At 46.7% G+C, this 18157-nt stretch overlaps 1 protein-coding gene across 1 annotated transcript; it reads right to left on the bottom strand.

The window, feature by feature from the left end:
* Positions 1 to 2789: 2789 nt before the first annotated feature.
* On the bottom strand, positions 2790 to 18157 carry LOC142370470 (GTPase IMAP family member 7-like). Its single transcript, XM_075453048.1, has 2 exons — positions 18025 to 18157; positions 2790 to 3487 (listed from the first exon to the last, which is right to left on the bottom strand). The coding sequence occupies exons 1-2, from the start codon at positions 18155 to 18157 to the stop codon at positions 2790 to 2792; spliced, it is 831 nt and encodes a 276-aa protein (XP_075309163.1).

The raw sequence follows: 18157 nt of genomic DNA, 5'->3' as shown, positions 1-18157 counted from the left end.
TGGATGACTTTAAGGACTGGTAATATAGGACAGTCATAAAGCCAAATTGATCTGCATTTATGTTTAATGATGTATATTTGACCCAACAGGAAGTGGTGAGTAACACATCCTTCGAGGTGGATTAGTCAGTACTAGTCTGTCTGTTTTCCCTGATTTTTCTCCTCACAATGGTGAATCTTTTCAACATGTAAAAACCTCTTTGGCTCGCTCTTAAAATTGTCTGTAGTTTCCAGGGAGAGACGCAACAAGTTGCACCACAAAGCCTATAACAAGGAGTTGGTGTGGTTATTGTTACCAATGCTTGAAAACTGGTTGTTGTTGTTTTTTTCTCTCAATGTCAAGAAGCTTTGCATGGACATCACTACTGTGTGTCCTTGAATACGACACCAAGGATAGTTTAGGTAAGAGTGACTTCCTGTACTGTCCACCATTAACATAAAGTAACTTTTCCAGGATTTTCCATGAGGTCAAACGTTGCCTGGGCATTTATTCCTGGATCATAAAGATAATTTGGTCAGTAAATCATTGTTTGATGTGGAGAGCTTATTGTTTTATAAGACAAAGCACAGAATTTCTACTTATCTGGGCAACATGTTTCATGATGTCAAGTGTCATAATTAAATAAATGCTATTAAAAACGACTAAGAATCCAACTCACTGAGTCTTTTTCTGTGAACTTTCAGTCTGTAGGTGATTGCTCTCTTTAGCTAATGTTTAAACTTCACTGTGGGAGCTGTTACAAATATAAGGACTGATATATTAGGACTATTAGAAATGAAGTTTGAATTCATTTAGATCGGCCAGTGTTAGCTGCAACATGCACCAGCACCATAGTAACCCTGAATTTGATCAAGTGTGTGGGCAGATGGACAGATGAGAGAGTTTGTTGTTTATACTGATCACTTTCAAATGTGCAGCGGCAACTTTGCATTATATTACATATAATATGTGTCATATATTACAAAATATTACATTATTGTTGATAAAGAATGTTTATGAAATAGTTGTTTGCCGATAGTAAATTGTAAATATCAAAACAATAAACCGTTTGCGACACAAAAATCTTATTAGTTCAATTGTACCTCAAGATGATGTCATACCTTTGGCACTTTTAGGTTAAGATTGTTTGTATTTGTTTTATGATAGTTTGCTTGTGTTATTACGATTATTATTATTATTTAATAATAATCAGATTAATAATGGAGATGCTTTTCTAAATAACAAAATCACCTGCTAATCCTTTTTCATGTCAATGTTTTGTTAGCCAGTAGATGGCAGCAGTGGCTTTGATATTTCAATAATAAGGGTTTCCAAACAGAACAAACAAAAGCCACAGAAAGGTTTGATTCCCAGCTTGGACCTTTCTGTGTGGAGTTTGCATGTTCTCCCCGTGTAAGCGTGGGTTCTCTGGCTTCCTGGGAGTGAGTGTGAGTGTGACCCTGGACTGGCAACCAGATCTTTTTTTTGAGTGTGTAGATGATATTGTGAAAGGCAATAATACATAAAACAATTAAATTTATGAGAGATCTTTTTTAAATAATGCTCTTAAGATTTAATTCAAAATATATTATAAATAAATACCCATAAAGCAAAGCATAACTGTGTTTATGTCAAAGTTCTCTAAACAAAACAGTTAATTGATTCATGATGTTCAACTGATTTCTCTGATGAACAAGTGCAATGATGTGTCTTATTGCAAATAAAGATAATGAAGAAGGAGAGCTGAATATTCACTCACATTTATTTCATTTAAAGGTAAAGAACAAGCAGGTAAATCAGACATGACTTTAATAATCACAGAATCATGAGTACAACAAAATAAACATGTTTCTCAGCTAAAACAACCAAATCAGTTTAATCCCATGTGCTGTGTATATGTGCATGCAAGTGCGTTCATAAAATACTCTCTGTAGTTTATCATGCAATTTAAAAAAAATCTTATTTTATCTTATTGATCTTTAAAAGGTCTTTTAAATTGAAGGATTTTCAAATGCAATGCTAAGCACAAATCTTCTCCTTTAAGAAGGTTGGATGAAGCTCAGTAATGTGAGGTGGATAAATCACTATGGAGGAGACACTTCTGGTCGCTTCCTTCCCGGTGAAAGTTTGTGACGTCTGCCACAGCATTCGCTAACTTTTTTAAAAAAGGATCATTGTTTAAATTGCTCAGAGCCAACGTATTAAAAAGGCTGCTAGCTTAGACATCACTTGCATCTACATATTATACACGTGTAGTTTTACAGTTACTCTTATTGCTGAATGGATGATAAAATTACAACATATGGGAAAAGAAAGACAGTTAGATCAAATCTAATTGCTTTTGTGACTTTGTCAGTTCAATTTAATAACAAGAAACATTAATAGTAAATACTTTTCTATCACCATCATCATGTATTACTTTGTAAGGAATACATTCTATCAATAAGTCATTTTCTACACCACAAAGCTAAATCCTAACATATTGAATACCACGATTATAAAATACCAGAAACCGCCATGATTATTGGCTTCTTATCAAATTAACATTATATCTACCAGAACTAAACTATGTTTTATTATCAGCATATCACACTCTCAGTATAATAGATACCACATATTTCCCCCATAACAATCAACAGCTCAAGGTTTCCTCAATTTTGACTAATAAATGATTTAAAGCAATGCTGTACTCCCCCTCTGTCTACACAGTGTGTTATAACTTTGCCGAACCTCCTCTGTTTGCTTACAAAGGTAGCAAACAAAATCTTTCTAGGTCTTGATTATGAGTCTAGACAATCCACCGTGGTCACTTATTCTCTTGCAAGAATCAAATGAAAAAGTAAGATGCGTTGGATCAGAGCCATCATGAATTCTTCATCCATGTCACCTCGCCCCATTTTCTGAGCTAACTCTACCTCTTTATACATTGCATCTGTGTAATGTGTCCCCCCGTTTGCTGCCACCACGTTGTCGACCATCTCCAGAAGTTGCGTTACCTGTTTTCTGTCCTTGCTCATGTTGTCAAAGACTAGGAACCTTCCGCCACAACGTTGGATAACTCGTTGAAGCCCCGGGTCACCTTCACGTACATATTCCTGTATGGTCATGGCTCCAAGATCACCAGCACGGGTAAACAGCACAATCATGAACTGGTTGGCTTTTGGACCAAACAGCTCCTGTAGTGCTTCCACAGAGTTCTTCTCTTCTTTGGTGAATCGGCCAATTTGGATCACCAGCAGGAAGACATGTGGACCAGGACAAGAGACTTTGACACATTTCACTATTTCTCTTTTTATGAAATCTTCCGTTTTGGAAGTGTCCAGGATCCCTGGCGTGTCAACCACACTAACTACTCTGTTACCCCAGAGAGCGACTCCTTTTTCACAGGCTTCTGTCACTGAACTTGCAGCGGGACTAGATCTGAATTTTGTTTCTCCAAGAATGGTGTTTCCAACTGCACTTTTGCCCACAGCAGTTTTTCCAATCATCACAATTCTCAAATCAAGAGCTGCAAGACAATGGACAAACTCAGTTTAAATTCTCTCACAGTGTGACTTGGTTGTTGTATAAATACCTGACTGAATGTTAGTTCATTATTTTAAAATGCAAATGACTTGTACAGATGGGGGGACAATCTTACCTTACTCAATTCAATTGTAAAGAAGAGAAGAAGAGACTACATTTCCCATCATGCCTGTGTGTGGCAGAGGAAAAGCCGAAGGAGGTGAAGCAGCGGCAGCAGCAGCAGGAGCCCCAGCGAGGACTTCCCAGCCAGCCGGGGCAGAGCTGTTGTGTGTGAATGAAAAAGGCAGTTTGAAGCCTTTTCCCGCTCTGCTGGCGCAACCGTGAGTCAGAGGGGCGCGAGCTCAGAGGGACATAAATAGAGCGAGCGGCTGGCGAAGACCCTGCCGCACGCGCGGGGGCGTGTCCCTTCGCGGGATGTAGCGTAATGTGCCGAGACTTCGTCTCGGCAAATCGCTACATCTCGCTCTGAATCTCTTTCTCTTTCTCTCTCTCCCCCTCTTTTTTTTCTCCTCTCCTCTCCTCTTCTTCCTCCTCTCCTCTCTCTCCCCCCCCCCCTCTCCTTTCTCTCCCTCTCCCTCCAAGCTCAAACAGCAGGTGTTTCTCAACGCTCTTTGAGTGGCTTAACACAGTCAGTTCTTCCTCTCGAGTGGTTGACATGTTTTTTATCCTTCAGAGTTTCATACTTTCATTTAATAGCGCCGTATTGGATCACTGTATGGTGGCCCCCCTTTTTTTGGTGATGAAGCTGCTTTGATACTGTTTCGTGTTGTGGTGGCTGTTGGTATTTCTAACTGTTGAACTGATCTGAAGTTGTTTTTGTGGAAGTGGTGCTATTTTGTGATCATTGAACTGGTTGTAATAAAACTTTTATTTATAAAGCATTGTCATGCAGCATTTTTACTCATCATAAGGGCTTAACAATGTCAATAATGAAACAAAACGTTATAAAATTAGGTTTAAGCTATTAATTAATTGATAATGTAAATATATATGGGACCCGTTAGGGTTAGGGTTAGAGTTAGGGTTAGGGTTAGAGTTAGGGTTAGAGTTAGAGTTAGAGTTAGAGTTAGAGTTAGGGTTAGAGTTAGAGTTAGAGTTAGAGTTAGAGTTAGAGTTAGAGTTAGGGTTAGAGTTAGGGTTAGAGTTAGAGTTAGAGTTAGAGTTAGGGTTAGAGTTAGAGTTAGAGTTAGAGTTAGGGTTAGAGTTAGAGTTAGAGTTAGAGTTAGGGTTAGAGTTAGAGTTAGAGTTAGAGTTAGGGTTAGAGTTAGAGTTAGAGTTAGGGTTAGAGTTAGAGTTAGAGTTAGAGTTAGAGTTAGAGTTAGAGTTAGAGTTAGAGTTAGAGTTAGAGTTAGAGTTAGAGTTAGAGTTAGGGTTAGAGTTAGAGTTAGAGTTAGAGTTAGGGTTAGGGTTAGAGTTAGAGTTAGAGTTAGAGTTAGGGTTAGAGTTAGAGTTAGAGTTAGGGTTAGAGTTAGAGTTAGAGTTAGAGTTAGAGTTAGAGTTAGAGTTAGAGTTAGAGTTAGGGTTAGAGTTAGAGTTAGAGTTAGAGTTAGAGTTAGGGTTAGAGTTAGAGTTAGAGTTAGGGTTAGAGTTAGAGTTAGAGTTAGGGTTAGAGTTAGAGTTAGAGTTAGGGTTAGGGGCCTGCCAGGTGAGTGTTTAAACTTGTAGCACCCACAGTTGCAGATATGCAACAAGCTTTTTATGTATTTACATTATATTTCGATTTACATGACATTATTTGAAATTTTAAATGGACATACATTATTTCCATTCATGTGTCATTTTTTTACATTACATTTGATTTCCTGTGTTTCTTTCTCAATAAAAGGTCATTTAAAGGGGTTTGTGCGTGGAACCTACTTCGAATGGATACATATGAAGGACAAAGGAGTTTGAACTTGTTTTGACTGAAGGAATTCCTTTTATAGCAAAAATCCGTATTTCGTCTTAACTCCGCAAAAGAAGGCTATTCCTGTGTTTCTTTCTCCAAAAAGGTCATTTAAAGGGCTTTATGCGTGGAACCTACTTCGAATGGATACATATGAAGGACAAAGGAGTTTGAACTTGTTTTGACTGAAGGAATTCCTTTTATAGCAAAAATCCGTATTTCGTCTTAACTCCGCAAAAGAAGGCTATTCCTGTGTTTCTTTCTCCAAAAAGGTCATTTAAAGGGCTTTATGCGTGGAACCTACTTCGAATGGATACATATGAAGGACAAAGGAGTTTGAACTTGTTTTGACTGAAGGAATTCCTTTTATAGCAAAAATCCGTATTTCGTCTTAACTCCGCAAAAGAAGGCTATTCCTGTGTTTCTTTCTCCAAAAAGGTCATTTAAAGGGCTTTATGCGTGGAACCTACTTCGAATGGATACATATGAAGGACAAAGGAGTTTGAACTTGTTTTGACTGAAGGAATTCCTTTTATAGCAAAAATCCGTATTTCGTCTTAACTCCGCAAAAGAAGGCTATTCCTGTGTTTCTTTCTCCAAAAAGGTCATTTAAAGGGCTTTATGCGTGGAACCTACTTCGAATGGATACATATGAAGGACAAAGGAGTTTGAACTTGTTTTGACTGAAGGAATTCCTTTTATAGCAAAAATCCGTATTTCGTCTTAACTCCGCAAAAGAAGGCTATTCCTGTGTTTCTTTCTCCAAAAAGGTCATTTAAAGGGCTTTATGCGTGGAACCTACTTCGAATGGATACATATGAAGGACAAAGGAGTTTGAACTTGTTTTGACTGAAGGAATTCCTTTTATAGCAAAAATCCGTATTTCGTCTTAACTCCGCAAAAGAAGGCTATTCCTGTGTTTCTTTCTCCAAAAAGGTCATTTAAAGGGCTTTATGCGTGGAACCTACTTCGAATGGATACATATGAAGGACAAAGGAGTTTGAACTTGTTTTGACTGAAGGAATTCCTTTTATAGCAAAAATCCGTATTTCGTCTTAACTCCGCAAAAGAAGGCTATTCCTGTGTTTCTTTCTCCAAAAAGGTCATTTAAAGGGCTTTATGCGTGGAACCTACTTCGAATGGATACATATGAAGGACAAAGGAGTTTGAACTTGTTTTGACTGAAGGAATTCCTTTTATAGCAAAAATCCGTATTTCGTCTTAACTCCGCAAAAGAAGGCTATTCCTGTGTTTCTTTCTCCAAAAAGGTCATTTAAAGGGCTTTATGCGTGGAACCTACTTCGAATGGATACATATGAAGGACAAAGGAGTTTGAACTTGTTTTGACTGAAGGAATTCCTTTTATAGCAAAAATCCGTATTTCGTCTTAACTCCGCAAAAGAAGGCTATTCCTGTGTTTCTTTCTCCAAAAAGGTCATTTAAAGGGCTTTATGCGTGGAACCTACTTCGAATGGATACATATGAAGGACAAAGGAGTTTGAACTTGTTTTGACTGAAGGAATTCCTTTTATAGCAAAAATCCGTATTTCGTCTTAACTCCGCAAAAGAAGGCTATTCCTGTGTTTCTTTCTCCAAAAAGGTCATTTAAAGGGCTTTATGCGTGGAACCTACTTCGAATGGATACATATGAAGGACAAAGGAGTTTGAACTTGTTTTGACTGAAGGAATTCCTTTTATAGCAAAAATCCGTATTTCGTCTTAACTCCGCAAAAGAAGGCTATTCCTGTGTTTCTTTCTCCAAAAAGGTCATTTAAAGGGCTTTATGCGTGGAACCTACTTCGAATGGATACATATGAAGGACAAAGGAGTTTGAACTTGTTTTGACTGAAGGAATTCCTTTTATAGCAAAAATCCGTATTTCGTCTTAACTCCGCAAAAGAAGGCTATTCCTGTGTTTCTTTCTCCAAAAAGGTCATTTAAAGGGCTTTATGCGTGGAACCTACTTCGAATGGATACATATGAAGGACAAAGGAGTTTGAACTTGTTTTGACTGAAGGAATTCCTTTTATAGCAAAAATCCGTATTTCGTCTTAACTCCGCAAAAGAAGGCTATTCCTGTGTTTCTTTCTCCAAAAAGGTCATTTAAAGGGCTTTATGCGTGGAACCTACTTCGAATGGATACATATGAAGGACAAAGGAGTTTGAACTTGTTTTGACTGAAGGAATTCCTTTTATAGCAAAAATCCGTATTTCGTCTTAACTCCGCAAAAGAAGGCTATTCCTGTGTTTCTTTCTCCAAAAAGGTCATTTAAAGGGCTTTATGCGTGGAACCTACTTCGAATGGATACATATGAAGGACAAAGGAGTTTGAACTTGTTTTGACTGAAGGAATTCCTTTTATAGCAAAAATCCGTATTTCGTCTTAACTCCGCAAAAGAAGGCTATTCCTGTGTTTCTTTCTCAATAAAAGGTCATTTAAAGGGCTTTATGCGTGGAACCTACTTCGAATGGATACATATGAAGGACAAAGGAGTTTGAACTTGTTTTAACTGAAGGAATTCCTTTTATAGCAAAAATCCGTATTTCGTCTTAACTCCGCAAAAGAAGGCTATTCCTGTGTTTCTTTCTCAATAAAAGGTCATTTAAAGGGCTTTATGCGTGGGACCTACTTCGAAAGGATACATATGAAGGACAAAGGAGTTTGAACTACAGAAGAGACGTGTCTAAGTGTGCGTTTGTGTGTGTGCACGTGCGTATGCATGTGTGTGTTTGTGCATGTTTGCGTGTGCATGTGTAGTGGTGTGTGTTTGTGCGTAAACGTACGTGCATGTGCATGTGTACATGTGCACGTGCACACACATGTGACAGACTCCTCCCCCTGAGACAGACTCCTCCCCCTAAGACAGAGACTCCTCCCCTAAAACAGAGACTCCTCCCCTTGATACATAGACTCCTCCCCCTGATACAGAGACTCCACCCCATGACAGAGACTCCTCCCCCTGATACAGAGACTCCTCCCCTAAGACAGAGACTCCTCCCCCTGATACAGAGACTCCTCCCCTAAGACAGAGACTCCTCCCCCTGATACAGAGACTCCACCCCATGACAGACACTCCTCCCCCTAAAACAGAGACTCCTCCCCCTGATACATAGACTCCTCCCCCTTATACATAGACTCCTCCCCTTGATACATAGACCCCTCCCCCTAAGACAGAGACTCCACCCCTTGATACATAGACTCCTCCTCCTAAAACAGAGACTCCTCCCCCTGATACATAGACTCCTCCCCCTAAGACAGAGACTCCACCCCTTGATACAGAGACTCCTCCCCCTTATACATAGACTCCTCCCCCTGATACAGAGACTCCACCCCATGACAGAGACTCCTCCCCCTGATACAGAGACTCCTCCCCTAAGACAGAGACTCCTCCCCCTGATACAGAGACTCCTCCCCTAAGACAGAGACTCCTCCCCCTGATACAGAGACTCCACCCCATGACAGAGACTCCTCCCCCTAAAACAGAGACTCCTCCCCCTGATACATAGACTCCTCCCCCTTATACATAGACTCCTCCCCTTGATACATAGACCCCTCCCCCTAAGACAGAGACTCCACCCCTTGATACATAGACCCCTCCCCCTAAAACGGAGACTCCTCCCCCTAAGACAGAGACTCCACCCCTTGATACATAGACTCCTCCCCCTAAGACAGAGACTCCTCCCCCTTATACATAGACTCCTCCCCTAAGACAGAGACTCCTCCCCCTAAGACAGAGACTCCACCCCTTGATACAGAGACTCCACCCCATGACAGAGACTCCTCCCCCTGATACAGAGACTCCTCCCCTAAGACAGAGACTCCTCCCCCTGATACAGAGACTCCACCCCATGACAGAGACTCCTCCCCCTAAAACAGAGACTCCTCCCCCTGATACATAGACTCCTCCCCCTTATACATAGACTCCTCCCCTTGATACATAGACCCCTCCCCCTAAGACAGAGACTCCACCCCTTGATACATAGACCCCTCCCCCTAAAACGGAGACTCCTCCCCCTAAGACAGAGACTCCACCCCTTGATACATAGACTCCTCCCCCTAAGACAGAGACTCCTCCCCCTTATACATAGACTCCTCCCCTAAGACAGAGACTCCTCCCCCTAAGACAGAGACTCCACCCCTTGATACAGAGACTCCTCCCCTAAGACAGAGACTCCTCCCCCTGATACAGACACTCCTCCCCCAAGACAGAGACTCCTCCCTCCCTAGGAAGAGACTCCTCCCCCTAAGACTCCTCCCCCAAGAAAGAGACTCCACCCCTAAGACAGAGACTCCTCCCCCTAAAACAGAGACTCCTCCCCTAAGACAAAGACTCCTCCCCCTAAAACAGAGACTCCTCCCCCTAAAACAGAGACTCCACCCCTGATACAGAGACTCCTCCCCCTTATACATAGACTCCTCCCCTAAGACAGAGACTCCACCCCTTGATACATAGACTCCACCCCCTAAGACAAAGACTCCTCCCCCTAAAACAGAGACTCCATCCCTGATAGAGAGACTCCACCCCTTGATACTGAGACTCCTCCCCCTTATACATAGACTCCATCCCCCAAAAACAGAGACTCCTCCCCCTAACAAAAAGACTCCTCCCCCTAAAACAGAGACTCCTCCCCCTAAAACAGAGACTCCACCCCATGACAGAGACTCCTCCCCCTGATACATAGACTCCTCCCCCTAAGACAGAGACTCCTCCCCTAAGACAGAGACTCCACCCCTTGATACATAGACTCCACCCCCTAAGACAGAGACTCCACCCCTTGATACATAGACTCCACCCCCTAAGACAAAGACTCCTCCCCCTAAAACATAGACTCCACCCCTGATACAGAGACTCCACCCCTTGATACTGAGACTCCTCCCCCTTATACATAGACTCCTCCCCCTAAAACAGAGACTCCTCCCCTAAGACAGAGACTCCTCCCCCTGATACAGAGACCCCTCCCCCTAAAACAGAGACTCCTCCCCTAAGACAGAGACTCCTCCCCCTGATACAGAGACTCCACCCCATGACAGAGACTCCTCCCCCTGATACATAGACTCCTCCCCCTAAGACAGAGACTCCACCCCTTGATACAGAGACTCCTCCCCCTTATACATAGACTCCTCCCCCTGATACATAGACTCCTCCCCCTTATACATAGACTCCTCCCCTTGATACATAGACCCCTCCCCCTAAGACAGAGACTCCACCCCTTGATACATAGACCCCTCCCCCTAAAACAGAGACTCCTCCCCCTAAAACAGAGACTCCACCCCTTGATACAGAGACTCCTCCCCTAAGACAGAGACTCCTCCCCCTAAGACAGACTCCTCCCCCTGATACATAGACTCCTCCCCCTAAGACAGACTCCTCCCCCTTATACATAGACTCCTCCCCCTGATACAGAGACTCCTCCCCTAAGACAAAGACTCCTCCCCCTAAAACAGAGACTCCTCCCCCTGATACATAGACTCCTCCCCCTAAAACGGAGACTCCTCCCCCTGATACAGAGACTCCTCCCCCTGATACAGAGACCCCTCCCCCTAAAACAGAGACTCCTCCCCCTAAGACAAAGACTCCACCCCTTGATACAGAGACTCCTCCAACTAAGACAGAGACTCCACCCCCCTAAGATAGAAACTCCACCCCTAAGACAGAGACTCCTCCCCCTAAGACAGAGACTCCACCCCTTGATACAGAGACTCCTCCCCCTGATACAGAGACTCCTCCCCTAAGACAAAGACTCCTCCCCCTAAAACAGAGACTCTTCCCCCTGATACATAGACTCCTCCCCCTAAAACAGAGACTCCTCCCCTTGATACAGAGACTCCTCCCCCTTATACAGAGACTCCTCCCCCTAATACAGAGACTCCTCCCCCTAATACAGAGACTCCTCCCCCAAGACAGAGACTCCTCCCTCCCTAGGAAGAGACTCCTCCCCCTAAGACTCCTCCCCCAAGAAAGAGACTCCTCCCCAAAGACTCTTCCCCCTGACAAAGAGACTCCTCCCCTAAGACAGAGACTCCTCCCCCTAATACAGAGACTCCTCCCCTTGATACAGAGACTCCTCCTTCCTTAGGCATAGACTCCTCGTGTATGTGTGAACGTGCTAGTGCATGTGAGTGCACGTGGTAGTGCATGTGTGTTTTTGCACGTGCTTGTGCACGTGTGTGTGCACGTGCTAGTGCACGTGTGTGTGCACGTGCGTGTGCATGTTTGTGCACGTGTGTGTGTGCACGTGCGTGTGCATGTTTGTGTGTGCACGTGCCAGTGCGCGTGTGTTTGTGCACGTGCGTATGTGTGTGCTCGTGCATTTGTGTGTGTGCACGTGCTAGTGCACGTGTGTGTGTGCATGTGTGTGCACGTGGTAGTGCATGTGTGTGCACGTGGTAGTGCACGTGCGTGTGCATGTGTGTGTGCACATGCTAGTGCACGTCTGTGCATGTGCGTGTGCACGTGTGTGTGTGCATGTGTGTGTGTGCACGTGCGCGTGTGTGTGCACGTGCTAGTGTACGTGTGTGCACGTGCGTATGTGTATGCGTGTGCATCTATGTGCACGTGCTAGTATACGTGTGTGTGCACGTGCTTGTGTATTTGTGTGTGTGCACGTGTGTGTGCACGTGTGTGCACATGTGTCTGCACGTGCGTGTGCATGTGTGTGTGTGCACGTGCCAGTGCGCGTGTGTTTGTGCAAGTGCGTATGTGTGTGCTAGTGCATTTGTGTGTGTGCACGTGCTAGTGCACGTGTGTGTGTGTGTGCGTGTGCATGTGTGTGTGCACGTGGTAGTGCACGTGCGTGTGCATGTTTTTGCACATGCTAGTGCACGTCTGTGCATGTGCGTGTGCACGTGTGTGTGTGCATGTGTGTGTGTGCACGTGCGCGTGTGTGTGCACGTGCTAGTGTACGTGTGTGTGTCCACGTGTGTGTGTGCACGTGCGTGTGCACGTGTGTGCACGTGTGCATGTGTGTGTGCACGTGCTAGTGCACGTGCGTGTGCATGTGTGTGGACGTGCTAGTGCACGTGCGTGTTCATGTGTGTGCGTGTGCATGTGTGTGTGCACGTGCTAGTGCACGTGTGTTTGTGTGCGTGTGCATGTGCATGTGCATGTGTGTGCACGTGGTAGTGCACGAGCGTGTGCATGTGTGTGTGCACATGCTAGTGCACGTCTGTGCATGTGCGTGTGCACGTGTGTGTGTGTGTGCATGTGTGTGTGTGCACGTGCGCGTGTGTGTGCACGTGCTAGTGTACGTGTGTGTGTGTGCACGTGGTAGTGCACGAGCGTGTGCATATGTGTGTGCACATGCTAGTGCACGTCTGTGCTTGTGCGTGTGCACGTGTGCGTGTGTGTGCACGTGCTAGTGTACGTGTGTGTGTGCACGTGTGTGTGTGCAAGTGCGTGTGCACGTGTGTGCACATGTGCATGTGTGTGTGCACGTGCTAGTGCACGTGCGTGTGCATGTGTGTGCACGTGCGTGTACATGTGTGTGGACGTGCTAGTGCACGTGCGTGTTCATGTGTGTGCGTGTGCATGTGTGTGTGCACGTGCTAGTGCACGTGTGTTTGTGTGCGTGCGTCTGTGTGTGCACGTGCTAGTGCACGTGTGTTTGTGCACGTGCGTGTGTGTGTACGTGCTAGTGCATTTGTGTGTGTGCACGTGCTAGTGCATGTGTGTTTGTGCACGTGCGTGTGCACGTGTGTGTGCACGTGCGTGCAAGTGCGTGTGCATGTGTGTAAGCACGTGTGTGTGCACGTGCTAGTGCATGTGTGTGTGCACGTGCGTGTGCATGTGTGTGCACGTGCGTGTGCATGTGTGTGGGCGTGCTAGTGCACGTGCGTGTTCATGTGTGTGCGTGTGCATGTGTGTGTGCACTTGCTAGTGCACGTGTGTTTGTGTGCGTGTGCATGTGTGTGTGTGCATGTGCATGTGTTTGCACGTGGTAGTGCACGAGCGTGTGCATGTGTTTGTGCACATGCTAGTGCACGTCTGTGCTTGTGCGTGTGCATGTGTGTGTGTGTGTGCATGTGTGTGTGTGCACGTGCGCGTGTGTGCACGTGCTAGTGTACGTGTGTGTGTGCACGTGCGTGTGCATGTGTGTGCACGTGCTAGTGCACGTGCGTTTTCATGTGTTTGCGTGTGCATGTGTGTGTGCACGTGCTAGTGCACGTGTGTTTGTGTGCGTGTGCATGTGTGTGTGTGCATGTGCATGTGTGTGCACGTGGTAGTGCACGAGCGTGTGCATGTGTGTGTGCACATGCTAGTGCACGTCTGTGCTTGTGCGTGTGCACGTGTGTGTGTGCACGTGCGCGTGTGTGTGCACGTGCTAGTGCATGTGTGTGTGCACGTGCGTGTGCATGTGTGTGCACGTGCGTGTGCATGTGTGTGGGCGTGCTAGTGCACGTGCGTGTTCATGTGTGTGCGTGTGCATGTGTGTGTGCACTTGCTAGTGCACGTGTGTTTGTGTGCGTGTGCATGTGTGTGTGTGCATGTGCATGTGTTTGCACGTGGTAGTGCACGAGCGTGTGCATGTGTTTGTGCACATGCTAGTGCACGTCTGTGCTTGTGCGTGTGCATGTGTGTGTGTGTGTGCATGTGTGTGTGTGCACGTGCGCGTGTGTGCACGTGCTAGTGTACGTGTGTGTGTGCACGTGCGTGTGCATGTGTGTGCACGTGCTAGTGCACGTGCGTTTTCATGTGTTTGCGTGTGCATGTGTGTGTGCACGTGCTAGTGCACGTGTGTTTGTGTGCGTGTGCATGTGTGTGTGTGCATGTGCATGTGTGTGCACGTGGTAGTGCACGAGCGTGTGCATGTGTGTGTGCACATGCTAGTGCACGTCTGTGCTTGTGCGTGTGCACGTGTGTGTGCACGTGCGCGTGTGTGTGCACGTGCTAGTTTACGTGTGTGTGCACGTGTTTGCGCGCGTGCGTGTGCATGTGTGTGTGCGCGTGCGTGTGCATGTGTGTGTGCACGTGTGTGTGCACGTGCGTGCAAGTGCGTGTGCATGTGTGTAAGCACGTTTGTGTGCACGTGCTAGTTCATGTTTGTGTGCACGTGCGTGTGTGTTTAAACGTGCACGTGTTTTTGTGCACGTGTTTGTGCGTGTGCATTTGTGTGCACGTGTGTGTGCACGTGCTAGTGCAATTGTGTTTGTGCACGTGCGTATGTGTGTGTGCATGTGTGTTTGTGCGTGTGCATGTGTGCGTGCACGTGCGTGTGCATGTGTCTGAGCACGTTTGTGTGTGTGCAAGTGCGTGTGCATGTGTGTAAGCACGTTCGTGTGTACGTGCTAGTGCATTTGTGTGTGTGCACGTGCTAGTGCATGTGTGTTTGTGCACGTGCGTGTGCACGTGTGTGTGCACGTGCGTGCAAGTGTGTGTGCATGTGTGTAAGCACGTTCGTGTGCACGTGCTAGTGCATGTGTGTGTGTGCACGTGCGTGTGCATGTGTGTGCACGTGCGTGTGCACGTGCGTGTGCATGTGTGTGTGCACATGCTAGTGCACGTCTGTGCTTGTGCGTGTGCATGTGTGTGTGTGCACGTGCGTGTGCACGTGCTAGTGTACGTGTGTGTGTGCACGTGCTAGTGTACGTGTGTGTGTGCACGTGTGCGCGCGCGCGTGTGCATGTGTGTGTGCACATGCGTGTGCATGTGTGTGCGCGTGCGTGTGCATGTGTGTGCACGTGCGTGTGCAAGTGTGTGGACGTGCTAGTGCACGTGCGTGTTCATATGTGTGCGTGTGCATGTGTGTGCACGTGCTAGTGCACGTGTGTTTGTGTGCGTGCGTCTGTGTGTGCACGTGCTAGTGCACGTGTGTTTGTCTACGTGTGTGTGTGTGTACGTGCTAGTGCATTTGTTTGTGTGCACGTGCGTGTGCACGTGTGTGTGCACGTGCTTGCAAGTGCGTGTGCATGTGTGTTTGTGCACGTGCGTGTGCACGTGTGTGTGCACGTGCGTGCAATTGCGTGTGCATGTGTGTAAGCACGTTCGTGTGCACGTGCTAGTGCATGTGTGTGTGCACGTGCGTGTGCATGTGTGTGCACGTGCTAGTGCACGTGCGTGTTCATGTGTGTGCGTGTGCATGTGTGTGTGCACGTTCTAGTGCACGTGTGTTTGTGTGCGTGTGCATGTGCATGTGCATGTGTGTGCACGTGGTAGTGCACGAGCGTGTGCATGTGTGTGTGCACATGCTAGTGCACGTCTGTGCATGTGCGTGTGCACGTGTGTGTGTGTGCATGTGTGTGTGTGCACGTGCGCGTGTGTGTGCACGTGCTAGTGTACGTGTGTGTGCACGTGTGTGTGTGCACGTGCGTGTGCACGTGTGTGCACGTGTGTGTGCGCGTGCGTGTGCACGTGTGCGCGCGCGTGCGTGTGCATGTGTGTGTGCACGTGCGTGTGCATGTGTGTGCGCGTGCGTGTGCATGTGTGTGCACGTGCGTGTGCAAGTGTGTGGACGTGCTAGTGCACGTGCGTGTTCATATGTGTGCGTGTGCATGTGTGTGCACGTGCTAGTGCACGTGTGTTTGTGTGCGTGCGTCTGTGTGTGCACGTGCTAGTGCACGTGTGTTTGTCTACGTGTGTGTGTGTGTACGTGCTAGTGCATTTGTTTGTGTGCACGTGCGTGTGCACGTGTGTGTGCACGTGCTTGCAAGTGCGTGTGCATGTGTGTTTGTGCACGTGTGTGTGCACGTGCGTGCAATTGCGTGTGCATGTGTGTAAGCACGTTCGTGTGCACGTGCTAGTGCATGTGTGTGTGCACGTGCGTGTGCATGTGTGTGCACGTGCGTGTGCATGTGTGTGGACGTGCTAGTGCACGTGCGTGTTCATGTGTGTGTGTGTGCACGTGTGTGTGTGCACGTGCGTGTGCACGCGTGTGCACGTGTGTGCACGTGCGTGTGCACGTGTGTGTGCACGTGCGTGCAATTGCGTGTGCATGTGTGTAAGCACGTTCGTGTGCACGTGCTAGTGCATGTGTGTGTGCACGTGCGTGTGCATGTGTGTGCACGTGCGTGTGCATGTGTGTGGACGTGCTAGTGCACGTGCGTGTTCATGTGTGTGCGTGTGCATGTGTGTGTGCACGTGCTAGTGCACGTGTGTTTGTGTGCGTGTGCATGTGCATGTGCATGTGTGTGCACGTGGTAGTGCACGAGCGTGTGCATGTGTGTGTGCACATGCTAGTGCACGTCTGTGCATGTGCGTGTGCACGTGTGTGTGTGTGTGCATGTGTGTGTGTGCACGTGCGCGTGTGTGTGCACGTGCTAGTGTACGTGTGTGTGTGCACGTGTGTGTGTGCACGTGCGTGTGCACGTGTGTGCACGTTTATGCGCGCGTGCGTGTGCACGTGTGCGCGCGCGTGCGTGTGCATGTGTGTGTGCACGTGCGTGTGCATGTGTGTGCACGTGCTAGTTCATGTTTGTGTGCACGTACGTGTGCATGTGTGTTTGAACGTGCACGTGTTTTTGTGCACGTGCTAGTGCATTTGTGTTTGTGCACGTGCATATGTGTGCACGTGTGTGTGCATGTGCGTGTGCACGTGTGTGTGCAAATATCTGTAAATGTGCATAATTATTTTCTAATGCCAAAAAAATGTGACAAAGACAATTATATTACTCGTGAAATGTTTATTTACGAAATATTTATTTTTTAAAAATTGAAACTGGATCAAATTAGGCTTCATCAAAGCAACAACACACTCATATAAACCAGACGGGTTACAAAATCAAATATTATGCAAAGGAAACTCAGAACGCATAAATTCAGCACAGAGAACTGCCAATGCAATGAAGCTGCACTGCCCATGAACTATAAATGATAAAAGTAACATTTCAGTAATCAGCATTGAAACGTGCTATTGTAAATATTTTTGCCTACTTCCAATTAGTGAGATACATGTGCCTGTCGGGGCGCGCAGGTTTCTTTAATCCTCGGTGGCACTGAGGACAGGGCCACTCGCAAGTCCTGTTCAACCGAGAGCCGCGACCTCCTGTTGTTCTTCATGTGAACTAGAGAGGAGAACGCCAACTCACACAGGCAGGTAGTGGGGAAAAGAAGCAGTTGCTCAATGGCGTGGTTGGACAAGCTCCGATGCAGAAGCCAACCAAAACTGATCCAGAGGGAGCTCACTACATTTGAGTTTCAGTGTGCGGTCCACACGGAGCTCTGCGCACTCCTCTCTCTCTCTTTCATAGTGAGCTTTTCTGTTGAGGATTCCTGGTTGAATGGGTCTCGGATCCAATCATGGTCCTCGATGTCAGCCACACGTGGAAAATAGCGCTCAAACCTGTCTTTTAAGGTCTTAAGGTGTTCGGCACATCCAGCGCGCTCCATAGCTGCCTGTGGCGCAGCTGATGCCAGCGGGAACATCTCCATGGAGCCCTGTCCCAAAGAATCATTTTGCCCATAACCCCCCCACAGAATCTTGTCTGTGGATGATAAAATATTTTCATTCCTGCCCTGAAGCTTGACGTTCAACTCGTTCAGATGTCCAAATATGTCCGCAAGGTGAGCCAGCCTGGCGCACCGCCTCTCATCCGCGAGCTTGTCCTTATGTGGGACAGCGTGTTCAGGTGAACATTCAAAATGCTCTTCCCGAAGTTCATAAAGACGGAATAGGAGTTTCCCTCGTGACAGCCAGCGCACCTCTGTGTGGAGGATCAGGCTTTGGGGGCCGGCTCCCATCTCGGCGCACAGCTGGGAGAAGAGGCGAGATTTCAGTGTAATTCACCCGCCTCTGCACAGCCTGATTCAGCACCTCGGTCAACTCCGGGGGCAT

This window comes from Odontesthes bonariensis, chromosome 20 (assembly GCF_027942865.1).
Source record: "Odontesthes bonariensis isolate fOdoBon6 chromosome 20, fOdoBon6.hap1, whole genome shotgun sequence".
Taxonomy (NCBI): domain Eukaryota; kingdom Metazoa; phylum Chordata; class Actinopteri; order Atheriniformes; family Atherinopsidae; genus Odontesthes; species Odontesthes bonariensis.
The sequence above is the reverse complement of the archived record's forward strand: the minus strand, read 5'-3'. Positions and strand labels throughout refer to the sequence as shown.

Excerpts from the sequence above, each read along its gene's own strand:
- LOC142370470 (XM_075453048.1), bottom strand. The coding sequence starts at position 18,157 with ATGCCCCCGGAGTTGACCGAGGTGCTGAATCAGGCTGTGCAGAGGCGG. Across the intron at positions 3,488-18,024 it reads GCCTGATCCTCCACACAGAG|CTCTTGATTTGAGAATTGTG; the intron begins GTGCGCTGGCTG and ends ATTGTCTTGCAG.